Genomic DNA, 17,500 nt, shown 5'->3' on the forward strand with positions numbered 1-17,500 from the left:
ATTCATTGTTCGGTCTGTTTTTTTTTTTGGCACTTGCTCGGATGTATATTTTTTGGTCTATCATTCTTTGGCACTTTTCCATTACGTATATTTGGTTCTCACTTTCGTTTCGTATCTTGTTTTACATCAATAGACGATTTCTTGGCGGTTATTTTCAGTGTCTGGGGTTAATGGTAAATACTTTCGGGTAAAATTTGGCACTATGTTGTTGTTTTCAAAGATGGCGCGTCTGGAGTCTCAAAATCCTAAGGAGCATGTATGTAATAAATATGCCTTTTGGAATAGATATTAGATAGGACACGTATAATGCGGTTATTTAATCTTTTTAGCTAAGTAAATGCTTTGGGATATATATTCTTATATATTTGCTTTTAATAGAAAAACACGAGAAATTATCTTTTGCATCAGTACTCCCTAATACGACCACGTGAGAGGGAAGGAGAATGGGAATTTATCCAAGCAATCTAATGCAAATTTGACAACAATCTCTTCGACGTAATTATATGCGGATATTATTAGGCTATTATGAGATAGGCAGAGTGTAAAATAACGTCTAGTCAGATGTCGGGAGATTTTGAAGAAAAAAAAAAGTGAATTGATTAAACGTGCGTCCTTTTTTGTTTGTAATTCTAAGACGTCACTTGAGGGAAGGTAAGAGCACTCCCATCGACCTTCCAGCTGCCTTCGAAAATTCTTCTTCGGCGTTCGGGTTAAGAGAAAAATAAAAAAGAAGGAGCCAGCGGTCTCTACGGAGTTAATTTTGCCGCTTGTCTTCGCTGTTATGGAAGTGACGTCACAGAATTCTCTCGTAAGTCTGTAGTGTTGGCTTGATATTTTCTTTTTTTGTTGTTCTGGTCTTCAGATTTCTTCGTTTCGATTATCATTTTTTTTTCTTTAACTCTTCTCGTCTTTAATTCTTCTGATTCTTCGTCGTGAAAATAATAACAGTCCCAAGTAGGAAAGAAGGTCTCCTGTCGCGTTATTTTCACCGGGTGGCGCAAGTTGATCAGCATCCTGGGCGGTCCCTCAACGCCAGCTGTAGTAGTAGCCTCAAGAACGCCCTCGAGAGCCGACTTGACTTTTGGAGGAGGAGGTGGAGTCGCTTTGTCTTTTTTGCTATTATCGTTTATTTATTTTATTATTTTTTTGTTCATTTATTGTTGATCTTCTTTTATGCTTATTTTTTGGGTTTTTTAGTTTGCTTTGTTTTGTTTTTGATTTCTTATTTTTAATACTCCTGGCCTTCTTCCTCTTCGCCCTCGCCCTCAGCGGAGTCGAGGCCGACCTCTTCGTAGTCCTTCTCGAGGGCGGCCAAGTCCTCGCGGGCCTCGGAGAACTCGCCCTCCTCCATGCCCTCACCCACGTACCTGGAGGGGGGAGGGGGGGGGAGATACCGGTTTAAGAAGGGTTGGTTTGAAAAAAAAAAAGGTGGTGTCAAAGATTTTTTTTCCTTTCTCTTTTTTTTTTTAAAGAAGAGGTGGTTTGAAAAAAAAATTATGTCTACGATTTTTTTTCTTTCTCTCTTTTTTTTTTTTTTTTTTAGTTATTATAATGATTGTGAAGAGTGTCTCTGAGTGAGATTAGTTCTTAGGATTGGTTGGTTTGAGAAGCGTGATTTATCTGAGTCTACTTTATCGTTTTTACGTTTTTATCTTTCTTTATTCTCCTATTCCTTTCCTTTATTTCTTTTCCTTAACCTATTAATTTAACTTTTTAATAATATTTATGTATCTTTTTTATATCTTTAAAGCATAATATCCATGATTTGGTTTTTAACACTTTACTTATTATTATCTATTTTTACGAACAAGACACATTAATTATTGTTAGATTTTCAAACACTTTAATCCCACAAGGCATTCGCCACAAAGGACCTCAGCTATTGCATATAATCTTAAATAATCAATCAGTCAATATCAAAATTTAAGTAAAACGCATCCCCACACTCACCAGTGAACGAAAGCCCTCTTGGCATACATAAGGTCGAACTTGTGGTCGAGACGTGCCCAGGCCTCAGCGATGGCGGTGGTGTTGGACAGCATGCAGACTGCGCGAGCTACTTTAGCGAGGTCACCGCCGGGCACCACTGTAGGAGGCTGGTAGTTAATGCCCACCTGGAAAAGGAGGATAAATTAGAATGATGGAGTATGGGGGAGTTGGGACTGAATGGGTATGCTCTCTTGTTGGGGTTATTTGGTTCTTGGTGGGAGGCAGTGGTGAGGTTTTGAAGCACGGGAGAAAAGTCTTGGATAATATAAAGCAGTATCCCCTGATAATGTCGTGAGTTACCAAAGAAAACGTAGCCTGTAGAGAGTAGAGCCCTAACTAATATATTTATATATATTGATAATAATGTTAATTATTAATTAGATATACATTTCATTGCAGTATCAGTAATTCTTTAGGAATACATTTCACTGATATATTATTGTCACTAGATACAAACATAACCACCTTCCTCCCGATATAAAAAGAAACTATAATCACTAGAATAACCAAGAAAACTAACATAACCAACACCGCATACCTTGAATCCTGTAGGGCACCAGTCCACAAACTGGATGGTCCTCTTGGTCTTAATGGCGGCAATGGCAGCGTTCACGTCCTTGGGTACAACATCACCTCGGTACAGGAGACAGCAGGCCATGTACTTGCCGTGGCGTGGGTCGCATTTCACCATCTGGGAGGGAGAAGGAATTAATGTTTTTGTTGTGGTTTTCTATTTTCTTTCTCTTTTGGTCAGGAGAAGGAAGTTTTGTTGAAGACCAAATAGGTAAAGGAATTAGTAGGTAAGAAAGAAGTGTTTTTTTTTTCATCTATGGAAAGGTTAATTTGATGATATGAAGTATTTTCTCGCCGAAGTCAAGTTATCTACAGATTGTAAGTAGTCAGCAGACCAGACTTCGGCGAGGCTGTTTAGGGATCCCAGAACAGAGAAGACTAGTGTGAACTTAGCTTAACCATCCGTCACTCCCTCCATCCCTCTCTCCTCCCCTTCTCACACCTTACCCCTCCCCCTCCCATCCCAACCCCTCCCACACCCTCTTCACCCCTCCCCCCTCTTCACCCCTCCCCCCACTCTCCATCCCTCCAATACCCTCTTCACCCCTCCCCCCACTCTCCACCCCTCCCCACTCTCCATCCGTCCAACACCCTCTTCACCCCTCCTCCCCCCTCTCCCCCCCTTCTCCCCCACTCTCCATCCCTCCAACACCCTCCAACACCCTCTCCACCCCTCCCCCACCTGATTAGCAGGCTCGAAGCAGGCGTTGGTGATCTCGGCGACGGAAAGCTGCTCGTGGTAAGCCTTTTCAGCAGAGATGACGGGGGCGTAGGTGACCAGGGGGAAGTGGATCCTGGGGTAGGGCACCAGGTTGGTCTGGAACTCCGTCAGGTCCACGTTCAGGGCGCCGTCGAACCTGCGTGAGGGGCGGGCATGTAAGAAGCGGGGAAGTCGTGGGGTAGTCTATGAGTGTGCGTGTGTGTTGTGTTGTGGGAGTGTGTGTGTGTGTGTGTGTGTGTGTGTGTGTGTGTGTGTGTGTGTGTGTGTGTGTGTGTGTGTGTGTGTGTGTGTGTAACTGTGTGTGTAACTGTGTGTGTAACTGTGTGTGTAACTGTGTGTGTGTGTGTGTGTGTGTGTGTGTGTGTGTGTGTGTGTGTGTGTGTGTGTGTGTGTGTGTGTGTGTGTGTGTGTGTGTGTGTGTGTGTCTGTCTGTCGCGTGTATGTGTGTTCGTGTGTGTAACTGTGTGTGAGTGAGTGATTTGCAATCTATAATTTATTGTTGGTCTTTTTGCCTTAAAAAAACGGGAGTCCTCAGTAAGGAATTCTTTTAAATAATAATTATCTGTTTTGCTACTGAGCCAAACGAACTTAAAAATAAAAAAGGCAATCTCTAATTCTGACTTATTCATTGAGATCCCAGCTATACGATCATTTTTTAGCAAATTAAAAGTAGAAAAGCGCGAAATTACGAAACACAGAAAGGGAAATAAGAAGAGAAACATAAAGGGAAGGAATAGAAAGAATAAAGAAGTCAAATACATAGACTTAAAAGAAAATAAGAAGGAAAAAAGAGCAAGGACACGGAACTAAATAAACACATATATGAACAAACTAATAAAAATCGAAACAGAAAACGGAGAGACAGTACACGTAGAAAAGAAAACGTCGATACTATACACGAAGAACAGAAAACGGAGACACACTACACGAATAAAACAGAAAACGGGAAGATAGGAGATAGAAAACGGAACATTCCGACCAGACTCGCCACCTGAGAGAAGCGGTAATTGACGACACGATCTGACCAATCAGTCGGTTCAGGTTAGTGTAAGTGGGACGTTCGATGTCCAGGTTCCTGCGGCAGATGTCGTAGATGGCTTCGTTGTCGACCATGAAGGCGCAGTCAGAGTGCTCCAGGGTGGTGTGGGTTGTCAGGATGGAGTTGTAGGGCTCCACGACGGCGGTGGCGACCTGGTCAAGGGAGAGAGAGAGAAGGATTAGTCAAGTTTGGGAGAGAGGAAGAGGTGTTGGATGAAAAGGGAGAGACAAAAAAATAAATGAAGGGAGAGGGAAAATAGATAAAGTACGGGAGAGGGAAAATAAATAAAGTACGGGAGAGGGGAAATAAATAAAGTAAGGGAGAGGGAAAATAAATAAAGTAAGGGAGAGGGAAAATAAATAAAATACGAGAGGGAAAATAAATAAAGTACGGGGAAGCGAAAATAAATAAAATACGGGAGAGGGCAAAATAAATCAAGTGATGGAGAGAGGTAGAAGAGACTGGACGATAATTGAGGGAAAGAGAGAAAGATGAATCAAGTGAAAGAGGGAGAAAGTATGATCCATCAGTGAGGGAGAGAGGCAAGGAAATTGGTCGATAAGGGAGGGAGAGAGGAAAAAGAAATGAAATGAGGGAGAGAGGCAAATATAGGTCGAAAAGAGAGGGAAAGAGCCAAAAATAGTTCGAAAAGAAAGGGAGAGACAGAAATAGATCGAAAAGAGAGGGAAAGAGCCAGAAATAGTTCGAAAAGAAAGGGAAAGAGACAGAAATAGATCGAAAAGAGAGGGAGAGAGGCAGAGATAAGCCGAAAAGAAAGGGAGAGAGACAGAAATAGTTCGAAAAGAAAGGGAAAGAGACAAAAATAGATCGAAAAGAGAGGGAGAGAGGCAGAGATAAGCCGAAAAGAAAGGGAGAGAGGCAAATATAGGACGAAAAGAAAGGGAAAGAGCCAGAAATAGTTCGAAAAGAAAGGGAAAGAGGCAGAGATAGATAAAAAAAAAGTGAGGGAGAGAAAATAAATCAAATAAGGGAGAGAGAGACAGAGTGAGAAATTTTAATCCGAACGAAAAAGGTGACAAACAACACACGAATTTAAAAATCTCGAGAATATTTACGGCAAATTAAAGAAGTAATGTAATTGATTTCATTCCATTTTTAGCTTCAAGACTTTCCCCCACCCCGCCTTCGGAGTGAATTCGAAACCCAAAAGTTAAATACATATCTCAGGCTAAAATAAGAAAATTATATTGATTACGTGACCTAAAAATGAACTTTGGCGTGTTCGTCTAACCTTCATTTTCCTGAATTAATCTGGTCTATTATTATTATTATTATTATTTCTTTTTTTTTATTATTAGTATTTTTTTACATCTGTTTCTAGACCCAAATTTTAAAGAAAGATTTTGTACTTAGAGAAAATAGTTATGATAGTGTCAATACTGAGAAATGTTTTTTTTTTTTTTTACTTGTAATTATTGTTTTGGTATAACTGCTGTTGATGGTAGTTCCGGTAGTGGTATTTATCGTTATCATTACACTTATCGTTTATCCTATTATTCTGAACCCTTTCGATACTCCACTTCCTACACCTGGACCTCGACCTACGTTCAATACCCTCTTCACTCCATCCTTCTGACATTCTCCTCCCTCCCTCCCTCCCTCCCTCCGTCCCGCCATCCCATCTTCCTCCTTTCCTCTCTCCCTCCTTCTCTCCACCCAACCCCACCCTAACCCTTCCTTCTTCCTTCCTCCCTCCCACCTTTCCCTCCCCTCCCCTCCCTCCCTCTCTCCTTCCCTTCCATCTAACCCAACCCCATCCTTCCCTCCCTCCTTCACCTCCCCTCCCTCCCTCCCTCCCTCCCTCTCTCCCTTCCCTCCTTCCCTCCCTCCCTCGCTCCTTCCCTCCCACCCTTCCCTCCTTCCCTCCCTCCCTCCCTCCTCGCTCCTCCCCACCCAACCCCCGTGTTTCAAACCGTACCTGAGGCGCGGGGTAGATGGCGAACTCCAGCTTGCTCTTCTTGCCGTAGTCGACCGAGAGCCTCTCCATGAGCAGGGAGGTGAAGCCGGAGCCAGTGCCACCGCCGAACGAGTGGAAGATCAGGAAGCCTTGGAGACCTGTGGGCGGGAGGATGGGCGTGAGTGGGCGGGAGGATGGGCGTGAGTGGGTGAGGGAGGGGGGGGGGATGGAAGGATGTAGGAGTGGGAGATAAATAGATAGGAGTAGTTAGATAGATAGAGAGATGGACAAAGAGGGAGGAGAGGAGGTAGGGAGAATGAGAAGGAGAAGAAAAACGAGAGAGAGAGAGGAAGAAAGATTAAGAGAGACAGAGAGAGAGAGAGAGAGAGAGAGAGAGAGAGAGAGAGAGAGAGAGAGAGAGAGAGAGAGAGAGAGAGAGAGAGAGAGCAAGAAAAAAGAGAGACAGAGACAAAGAAAACGAGAGAAAAAGAATGAAAGAAAGAGAGGGAGAGTCCAAATGCACAGGTGTGAGAGAGATGTATAAGTCAGCAATCAGCAGGTATGGCTCACAAATTAGAAGTTAAAATAACGAGTTTTTTTAAAAGGGTGATTCTCGATGACTCACAGGAGTGTCCCGAATTCACGAGTCATGAGTCATGAGTCGAGCAGTGACTCATGAGTAAACGGGGAATCGAATTTTACCCTAAGAAATTGCAACGGCGGAAGTGGATCGACAAGAGGCTTAATTGCGGAAAATTGCACAGGGCGACGGAATAAATGCGAGGGTCGGTTGATGAGTGGAAGAGGCCCCTTGTGTTCACGGGCCATTAGCAAAACCAGCTTGGGATTGCTGTCCTTCTTGGCGAATTGGGTTACAGGATTTCAGGGCGTGCTGGATTCGAGATGGTGGGAGGGAAGGGACAGGAAGAGAGAGAGAGATATGGAGAAGGAAGGAAGGAGAAGGGAGAGGGGAGGGGAGGGAGGATGGTATGAAGGAAGGAGGGAGAGGGGAGAGAGGAAGGTGAGAGGAGAGGGAGGAAGGAAAGAGGGAAGGATGAAGAGAGAGAGTTAAAGAAGGAAAGAGAGAAAGAGAGGAAAGGAGGAGGAGAGACGGTTAGAAGGAAACAGAGAGAGAGAGAGAGAGAGAGGTGGGGGGTAGAGAAGACCGGAGAGAGAGAGAGAGTAGGAAGAGAAAGAGGAAAGGAAGAAAACGCACAGATACACACATACAGACAAAGGATCCAAGAAAGACAAAGAACTATACCACAATGAATGAGAATAAAAGACAGAAAAAATAACGCCAATGAAAAATAAATAATTCACTACAACGCGCGTCCTCTTACCTGTGCACTGGTCGGCCAACTTTCGCACCTTCTCGAGTACCACATCGACAATCTCCTTGCCAATGGTATAGTGACCGCGGGCATAGTTGTTGGCTGCGTCCTCTTTGCCTGTGATCAGCTGTTCGGGGTGGAAGAGGGCGCGGTAGGTGCCCGTTCGCACCTCGTCTGGAAAAGGTGGAAGAGAGGGGGCCAAGTTAGGGGAAGGGGGCGTTAGGAGGAGGGGGCGAGAGGGGGGCGAGGGGGGCTTCTGAAGTGGTTTTGGTTTTTGGTTTGGTTTGGTTTGGTTAGGAAGTTTGATCTCTTCAAAGGCTTAATACCATTATTATTATTATTAACTACAATGATAGTAGTAGTTGTAATGATGAAATGGTAAAATCCGTTGCCGTTTGATCTCTTTAAGGACTAAATACCATCGTTATAATTAGTTGTTATAATGGCAGCAGTAGTTGTAATGTTGAAATGGTAAAATCCGTTGCCGTTTGTCCACAACGAGGCAAAAAAAAAAAAAAAAAAAAAAAAAAAAACAGACGCCCATATCAACAACAACAAAAACACACAAAAGCCACAACATTCCCAAGACAGCGGCTCTTCTCCTCCCCAACCCACCGATGACCGAGGGCTCCAAGTCGACGAAGACAGCCCTAGGCACGTGCTTCCCGGACCCGGTTTCGCTGAAGAAGGTGTTGAAGGAGTCGTCGCCGCTGCCCACGGTCTTGTCGGAGGGCATCTGGCCGTCGGGCTGGATGCCATGCTCGAGGCAGTATAGTTCCCAGCAGGCGTTGCCGATCTGGACGCCGGCCTGGCCCACGTGGATGCTGATGCACTCGCGCTGGGGAGGGAGGAGGAGGGGGGGGGGCTGTAATGGGGGTTGCAATAATGATGATGATAATGGTAATGATGATGATAATGAGGGGGGGGACTGTAATGGGGTAGCAATAATAATGATGATAATGGTAATGATAGCGCTGGGGAGGGAGGAGGAGGGGGGGGGACTGTAATGGGGGTTGCAATAATAATGATGATAATGATAATGATGATGATAATGAGGGGGGGGGACTGTAATGGGGGTTGCAATAATGATGATGATAATGGTAATGATAGCGCTGGGGAGGGAGGAGGAGGGGGGGACTGTAATGGGGTAGCAATAATAATGATGATAATGGTAATGATAGCGCTGGAGAAGGAGGAGGAGGGGGGGGGGGACTGTAATGGGGGTGGCAATAATGATGATGATAATGGTAATGATAGCGCTGGGGAGGGAGGAGGAGGGGGGGACTGTAATGGGGTAGCAATAATAATGATGATAATGGTAATGATAGCGCTGGAGAAGGAGGAGGAGGGGGGGGGACTGTAATGGGGGTGGCAATAATGATGATGATAATGGTAATGATAGCGCTGGGGAGGGAGGAGGAGGGGGGACTGTAATGGGGTAGCAATAATAATGATGATAATGGTAATGATAGCGCTGGAGAAGGAGGAGGAGGGGGGGGGGACTGTAATGGGGGTGGCAATAATGATGATGATAATGGTAATGATAGCGCTGGGGAGGGAGGAGGAGGGGGGGACTGTAATGGGGTAGCAATAATAATGATGATAATGATAATGATAGCGCTGGGGAGGGAGGAGGAGGGGGGGGGCTGTAATGGGGGTAGCAATAATGATAATGATAATGATGATGATGATGAGGGGGGGGGACTGTAATGGGGGTTGCAATAATTATAATGATAATGATGATGATAATGAGGGGGGGGGGGACTGTAATGGGGGTAGCAATAATGATGATGATAATGGAGAATGATAAACGTATGAATAATGATGGTAGAGAATGTTAATAGATATATGAATAATGATCGTAGAGAATGATAATAAAAATATAGATAATGATAATGGAACGGGGGTTGCAATAATGATAATGATAATGGAGGATGATGATAAAAGTATGAATAATGATGGTAGAGAATGTTAATAGAAATATGAATAATGATCGTAGAGAATGATAATAAAAATATAAATAATGATAATGGAACGGGGGTAGCAATAATAATGATGATAATGGAGAATGATGATAAACGTGTAAATAATGATGGTAGAGAATGATAATAAAAATATGAATAATGGTAGAATGATAATAAAAGCATAAATAATGATGGTTGAGAATGATAATAAAAGTATAAACAATGATGATGGTAAAATAATAAAAGTACCAATAACGATAATAACAGTTATGATAATCTATAAGCCGCTGATTAATTAACGTGTAGGGCAGGAAAGACAGGAAAGGTGTGTCATCCCATGCCATTTAACAGTACAAATACACACCAAGATAAATATCTAGAGAGATTCTGTGAAATAGTCGCATGCAACACAATCGAGATATGCGGCCTGTTTGTCAAAATTGTGCCAGGCCCGACCCAACGAATATCCATATAAACAGACCCATATATAAAAATAAATGCATATCTATCTTTTTATCAAATATATATACATTTATTTTTCTATCTGTACGGTATAAATGCATGTCTAGACTGATAGATATGCATTTATTTCTATGTGCATGTCTGTGTAGTGAAAATCTATTAGGTCGCGCTTGGCACAATTTTAACAAACCGGTCGACAATCGCGTGTTTATCGAGCGACAGTCCGGAGACACTAGAGAGGGCGACACTGTGTAGTAGCAACAGTTTCTAGGCGTTTCTGTCTTCCTTCTGTCGCGCGCCTGGCTCTTTTTAGGCCAAAGACTAAATACAAAAGATAGGAAAGCGTAGCAAAAGTCTGGGAGCTCCAGCGGTTGGCGGATAGTGTGGTATCTGAAAAATAGATGGCGCTGTACGGAGTTTGGGACCGCGCCTTTTTTTAAACGGTGGGATACGGGCTTTTGTAATGTTTCTTGGTGTTGAAGATATTTTACGATATGGTCGCACGATAAAATAAATAAATAAATAGATAAATATATAAATAAAATAAAATAGATGTTTCTTGGTGTTGAAGATATTTTACGATATGGTCGCACGATAAAATGAATAAATAAATAGATAAATAAATAAATAGAAATAAAATAGATGCTTCTTGGTGTTGAAGAGGTTTTAGGATATGGTCGCACGATAAAATAAATAAATGAATAGATAAATAAATAGATAAAATAAAATAGATGTTTCTTGGTGTTGAAGATATTTTACGATATAGTCGCACGATAAAATAAATAAATAAATAGATAAATAAATGAATAAAATAAAAAAGATGCTTCTTGGTGTTGAAGAGATTTTACGATATAGTCGCACGATAAAATAAATAGATAAATAAATAAATAAAATAAAATAGATGCTTCTTGGTGGTGTTGAAGATATTTTACGATATGGTCGCACGATAAAATAAATAGATAAATAGATAAATAAATAAATAAAATAAAATAGATGCTTCTTGGTGTTGAAGAGATTTTACGAGATGGTCGCACAGTAAAAAATAAAACAAAATAAATAAAATTGAATAAAAAATCGATATATTTGATAGACTGTACTGTACGAATTTGTAACGGTCTGTGCGATGTTTTAGACTGTATTAGACTGGAGACTGTTAGACTGCGTTCAATAGAAGGATATTGGACTGTTTTAGAGTGGAGAATGATAGATCTTATCTTGGTAGCCTGTGCTGTTAGTGTATCTGAGTGACCATGTAAGGGAGGGAGTGAGTGAGTGAGTGAGTGTGTGTGTGTGTGTGTGTGTGTGTGTGTGTGTGTGTGTGTGTGTGTGTGTGTGTGTGTGTGTGTGTGTGTGTGTGTGTGTGTGTGTGAGTGTGTGTGTGAGTGTGTGTGTGTGTGTGTGAGTGTATGTGTGTATGTGTCTGTGTATTTCTGTGTGTTTGTGTGTGTGTGTGTGTGTGTGTGAGTGTGTGTGTGTGTGTGTGTGTGTGTGTGTGTGTGTGTGCGTGTAGATGTGCGTGTGCGTATGCGTGTGTGTGAGTGTAAATGTGAGTGTGTGTCTGTGTCTGTGTGTGAGTGTGTGTGTGTGTGCGTGTGCGTATGCGTGTGTGAGTGTAAATGTGACTGAGTGAATGTGTGAGTGCGCATGCGTTTGAGTGTGAATCTCACTCATATGCCACATGGACCAATGGCACAGCGTCTATTTATATCTGAATCAATATTTGATTGCTTGTCATGCCATTCAATATCGCATGAAGAAAAACCAATCACCTATTCGTGATTTAAAATTGGGGAAATACGTCCATTTATTTGTCAAAATCACGTTTCTCTTCTGTCTGTCTTTCTATGTATTTATCTTATTCTTTTCTCTCTTTTATTTCTTGTCTTTTTTCGTTTTCTGTTTGTCTTTACTAAAGTCTTTCTCCGTAATTATTGCAATTCTCTCATTTCTTTCCTTTCAATCAGTATTTTTCATTTAATTTAATTCGTACTACAGACATATATAAAAAATAAAAACTATCTTTTAAATATCCAACTCTCAATAAAAATGAAAACAATAATGATAATGATAATAATAATAATAATAATAATAATAATAACAATAATAATAATAATAATAATAATAATAATAATAATAATAATAATAACAATAATAATAATAATAATAATGATAACAATAATAATAATATTAAATCGAATCTTTATCGAATATATATGAACCCCAGGCAATGGCAACACCAATGACGTCACAGACTTCATTTGCGCGGGAAATATTTGCATAAATTAGCATATGTGGCTCAGGTGTTCAGTCGCGGCTCATTAACACCTGTTTGCATAATGGAAGAGGGAGAAAGGGGAATAGGGGGAAATGGACGAAAGGGGAGAGGAAGAAGAGAAGAGGGGAGGAGGAAGGGTGGGGCATAGGGATGATGGATAAATGGGGAGAGAGAGAGAGAGAGAGGAGACGAGAAATTGGGGGGTGGAAGGGAGGAGGAAGGAAGGGGAAAGAGAGAGATTGGCGAATGGGGAGAGAGAGAGAAAAGACGAGAAACAGAGGGAGGAGGGGAGGAGGAAGGAAGTGAAAAGGGAAAGATGGACGAAAGGGAGAAGAAGAGGAGAGGGGATGAAGAAATCAAGGGAAAACAGAGAGAAGAAGAATGGAGAAAGTAGAAAATATAGAGAAAGCGAAAATGGAAGAAAGGTGAGAGGGAGAGGAAAAACGGCGAGAAGGCAATAAATGGGAGGAAAAGAGAAGAGGGAATTGAAAGAAAAAGGAAGATTAGAATACGAACGAAAAACAAAGGAAGAAAAAAGGGAGAACCAATAACAAAGGAAGAGGGGAAAATATGAGGAAATTGAAATAAAGGGAGGAGGAGGAAGAATGGATAAACTAGAATTGTGAAAAAAGAAAAAATATAGAGACATGGAAGAATAAAATGCGAAAAACGAAGGAAAGAGAAGAAACACAGGAGTAAACATGGAGAGGGAAAGAATAAGAGATAATACATAAAAAAGAAGACCAGAAGAAGTACAAAACGTAAAATAAAGAAAAGAGAAAGCGAAAAATATAGAAAGAAAAAAAAAAACAGGGAAACAGAAAAAAGAAAAGGGGACGAGGGGAAAATAATAAAAAAAAAGAATAGGGGAGATAAGAGGAAATTGATAAAGGAGAGGAAGGGCCTAATAACCCAAGTCACGTGACCATCAATATGATAAGAAAGAAAGATTAAATGGAGAGATTATGTGCGTGTGCGTGTGTGTGTGTGTGTTTGTCTGTGTGTGTGTGTGTGTGTGAGCGCGTGTGTGTTTGTATGTATGTGTGTGTGTGTGAAAATGAGAGTGAGAGTGTGTGTGTGTGTGTGTGTGTGCGCGTGTGCGTGTGTTTGTATGTATGTGTGTGTGTGTGTGAAAATGAGAGTGAGAGAGTTTGTGTGTGTATATGTGTGTGTGTGTGTGTGAATATGTATATGTGTCTATGAGTGTGTGTGCGTGTATGTGTGTGTGTAAATATGTATATTTGTATATGTATCTCTGAGTGTATGTACGTATGTGTGTGGATACGAAAGTGTACATTTGCGGAGAAATGTGAAAAAAAAAAAAAAAAATGCATGTGCGAATATACTTAACTAATTCCATTTTGAAATTTGCAAAGTTTCTTCAATTTCGCAAAGTCGGTTAATAAACATCTGACTTTCCTTCCGTCGAGTTAAAGTTGTTAATGGCGAAGAGGGGGAATGAGGAAAAGAGGAGAAGGAATGGAGGAAGAGGAGGAGGAGGAGAGAAAAAAGAGAAAAGGGGTGTGGAGAAAATGAAGAAAAAATGAGAGAGGAAGAAGAGAAGGAATGGAGGAAGAGGAGGAGGAGGAGAGAAATAAGAGAAAAGGGGTGTGGAGAAAATGAAGAAAAAATAAGAGAGGATGAAGAGAAGGAATGGAGGAAGAGGAGGAGGAGGAGAGAGAAAAGGATAAAGGGGATGTGGAGGAAATGAGGAAAGGAGGAGAAAAGAGGAGAGGGAATGGAGGAAGAGGAGGAGGAAGAGGAGGAGGAGGAGAGAGAGAAAAAAGAGAAAGGGGGTGTGGAGGAAATGAGGAAAAGAGGAGAAAAGAGAGGAGGGAATGGAGGAAGAGGAGGAAGAGGAGGAGGAGGAGAGAGAGAAAGAGAAAGGGGGTGTACAGAAAATGAAGAAAATGAGAAAGGAAGAAGAGAAAGGATAGGGAAGGAGAAAGGAAAAGAAATCAAGATAGAAAAGATAAAAAGACCAAATAATGAAAAAAAACGAAACAGGAAGAGAAGAGGAGGAGAAGGAGAAGAGGAGAAGAGGGGGAGGGGGGAGGGCGGGGGGCTCTTAAAGGCGAGAAGGAGTAGCCCGAAAGAGGAGGGCGTGTTGGGGGGGGAGGGGGGGAGGGGGGGAGGAAGGGGTGGGGGAAACCCGGCAGGATCCAGCCATTGATTTTCCTGCAGCTCTGACTCATTCCTTCACCCCCCCACCCCCTTTCCCTCCCTCTCCCTCCCCTCCCTCTGTGCTCTCGCTGGCGCTCTCTCTCTCTCTCTCTCTCTCTCACTTTCTCTCTTTCTCTTTATGTATGTTATGTATATGAATAAACATACATACATACAAACACACACACACACACACAAATATATATATATATATATATATATATATATATATATATATATATATATATATATATATATATATATATATATGTATGTATGTATGTGTGCATGTATTCACTTATGTATGAACATGTACGTGCCTCTTCATCTCTCTTTGGACCGTAACGTATACATATTGATAGTGATATACTATATATATCAGTGCTATACTATCCGTGCAAACCAACCATAAATACACTTGCATGTATGTGCGTCGCTAAATACTGCATACATGTCTGATATTTTAAGTACTGTATATGCTGAGAGAAAGAGAGAGAGAGAGAGAGAGAGAGATATCTACATATGTAGATATATATATATATATATATATATATATATATATATATATATATAGAGAGAGAGAGAGAGAGAGAGAGAGAGAGAGAGAGAGAGAGAGAGAGTGAGTGAGAGAGATGAGAGAGAGAGAGAGAGAGAGAGGGGGAGAGAGAGTGAGAAAGAAAGAGAAAGAGAGAGAGAAAGAAAAAGAAAAAGGGAAAGAGAGAGAGAGAAAGAGCGAGAGCGAGAGAGAGAACATGAGAAAGAGCAAACAAGAAAAAAAAAAGAGAGCGAAAAAAAGCAGAAAGACCTAGAAAGCGAGCGAAAGAGAGATAGAGAGAGAGAGAAAAAGAAGAAAACAGAATGGAAAATAACGAGCGCGAGAGAGCGAACGAGAGGAGATACGTAACGAAGATTAAAGCAGATAAGCCACGCCCCTTCGCATAGGCGTGGCACATACGGTAGGCGTGGCACCCGAGGGACATGGGTGTGGTCGCTGCTTTAAGGCACTGCCGTGGCACTAATTGGGGCGTGGCACTGGATCGCATGTGACACCGGGACTGAATATGACACCGAATGTGACACTGGATTTGACACGGGGATGAATATGACACTGAATGTGACACTGGATTTGACACGGGGATGAATATGACACTAGATTTGGCACGGGGATGGATATGACAACGAATGTGACACTGGATTTGACACGGGGATGAACATGACACTAGATCTGACACGGGGATCAATGTGACACTAGCTTTGGCAATGGGCTGAATATGACACCGAATGTGACACTAGATTTGACACCGAATGTGACACTAGATTTGACACGGGGATGAATATGACACCGAATGTGACACTAGATTTGACACGGGGATGAATATGACACCGAATGTGACACTAGATTTGACACGGGGATGAATATGACACCGAATGTGACACTAGATTTGACACGACACATGGAATCTTGGTGAGTATGATACACGTGTCTGTATATGACACTATGAATGTGACACTGGGCATAGCACTATGTTAACTATGACACAGGGATGAATATATGACACCGCAAGGAATATATGACAGTGTGATGAATATATGACACAATAGACATGACACCTTTTCACGTGTATGACACTATCATCACTGTCATTACCTACTCATGCGAGAGACACAGCAACAGTATAATTAAGTTGAATAAGATAATAAGTGATAAAAACACACGAAAGAATAATGGATAATGATAAACAAAAGATAATAATAAAGAAAGAGAGGAGAGAGAGAAGGAAATATATTGCTTACAAGGGAAAAAGAGAAGAAGAATCAGAGGAAATGGAACAGAGGCAGAAAGAGAGGAGCGGATAAAGAAAGGGAAGAAAGAGAAGGGGAAAAGAGAAGAATAAATGAAAGAAACGAAGAATTGGATAAAAGGCCAAGATGTTAGACTTTCGTAGAAGACATTTTGCAACTTAGTAGGAGAGAGAGAGAGAGAGAGAGAGAGAGAGAGAGAGAGAGAGAGAGAGAGAGAGAGAGAGAGAAAGAGAGAGAGAGAGAGAGAGAGAGAGAGAGGAGAGAGAGAGAGAGAGAGAGAGAGAGAATCAATAAATATAGAGTAGCAAAGGGAGATGAATATAGAATTAAAAAGACATAGAAAGAAAAGAGGGAAAAAAGAAGAGAGGATGAGAGAGGAATAGATAGATAGATACAGAGATAGATAGATAGACAGACAGATAGATAGATAGATAGATAGATAGAGAGAGAGAGAAAGAGAGAGAGAGAGAGAGAAAGAGAGAGAGAGCGAGGGAAAGAGAAAGACAGAGAAAAGGCAGAAAGCGAGGGAAAGAGAAAGACAGAGAAAAGGCAGAAAAAAGAAGAGAGAAGGGAAAAGACAGAAGACAGACGAGGGAAAGAGAGAAGAGAGGAAGAGAGGAAGAGAGAGAGCGAGAGAGAGAGAGCAAAGGAAAGACATACATGCACAGGCGCACTCTGGCGTCGATGTGGATGCTGCGTCGTGTCTCTCCCGGTCACAATTTATCGAAAATTAAACGGATAAATAAATCAATTTTGGGATTTTCTGTCTTTTTGTATGCTACTCTGATTTCATTTTTATTTTCCTCCCCCTTTCTCCTGTATCTACTCGTCAATAGATAAGGTATAAGTCGATCGATACTTAAAGGTGTGAATCTACTTGAGGGGCGATTTAGATAAATTCCAGGACATCCTTCAAAAAAATGAAGATAATGCTATAAGAATGAAAGACTATCGCTTTTGTAGACGATGGAAAAATGGACGAACAGATAAACCAATCTATAAATAAGATCCTAAACTCAAAAAATACACTTAATCACTCACCATTTTGCTTCGAAAAGTCTAGGGTGTCGATCACAACACAGAGGATACGATTCACAGGAGGTGGACAAGGGGCCTCCCGAACGCTCTCCAACTCGTGTCTGGTGCAAAGAGCCGCGCCGCTCCCTTTATATACCTGCCGGCGATGAGTCACGTGACCAGACGGACGAAGAGGCGGCGGTCGCGGAGGGTCGGAAGGAGGGGGGAGGGGGAAGGGGGGA

General features: G+C 41.7%; 1 protein-coding gene across 2 annotated transcripts in view; it reads right to left on the reverse strand.

Moving 5' to 3' along the window:
- LOC113816410 (tubulin alpha-1D chain) overlaps window positions 1–17,418 on the reverse strand; it is a 17,671-nt gene extending 253 nt beyond the window's left edge. Inside the window, exons 1-9 of one of the 2 annotated variants that reach the window (XM_027368486.2) lie at window positions 17,283–17,418; window positions 8,190–8,412; window positions 7,584–7,748; window positions 6,262–6,398; window positions 4,275–4,474; window positions 3,245–3,419; window positions 2,528–2,680; window positions 1,951–2,114; window positions 1–1,367 (exon numbers count right to left, since the gene is read on the reverse strand). The exon at window positions 1–1,367 is cut by the window's left edge and continues 253 nt beyond it. In XM_027368486.2, coding sequence (XP_027224287.1) covers window positions 1,229–1,367; window positions 1,951–2,114; window positions 2,528–2,680; window positions 3,245–3,419; window positions 4,275–4,474; window positions 6,262–6,398; window positions 7,584–7,748; window positions 8,190–8,412; window positions 17,283–17,285 — 1,359 coding nt within the window. In that variant the 5' untranslated portion in view covers window positions 17,286–17,418 and the 3' untranslated portion in view covers window positions 1–1,228. Of the gene's footprint in view, window positions 1,368–1,950; window positions 2,115–2,527; window positions 2,681–3,244; window positions 3,420–4,271; window positions 4,475–6,261; window positions 6,399–7,583; window positions 7,749–8,189; window positions 8,413–17,282 lie in introns of both variants that reach the window. The other variant, XM_070130750.1, reaches the window with a different exon arrangement.
- Between the last annotated feature and the right edge of the window lie 82 nt (window positions 17,419–17,500).

The sequence above is a fragment of the Penaeus vannamei genome, chromosome 15 (genome assembly GCF_042767895.1).
Source record: "Penaeus vannamei isolate JL-2024 chromosome 15, ASM4276789v1, whole genome shotgun sequence".
Classification (NCBI taxonomy): domain Eukaryota; kingdom Metazoa; phylum Arthropoda; class Malacostraca; order Decapoda; family Penaeidae; genus Penaeus; species Penaeus vannamei.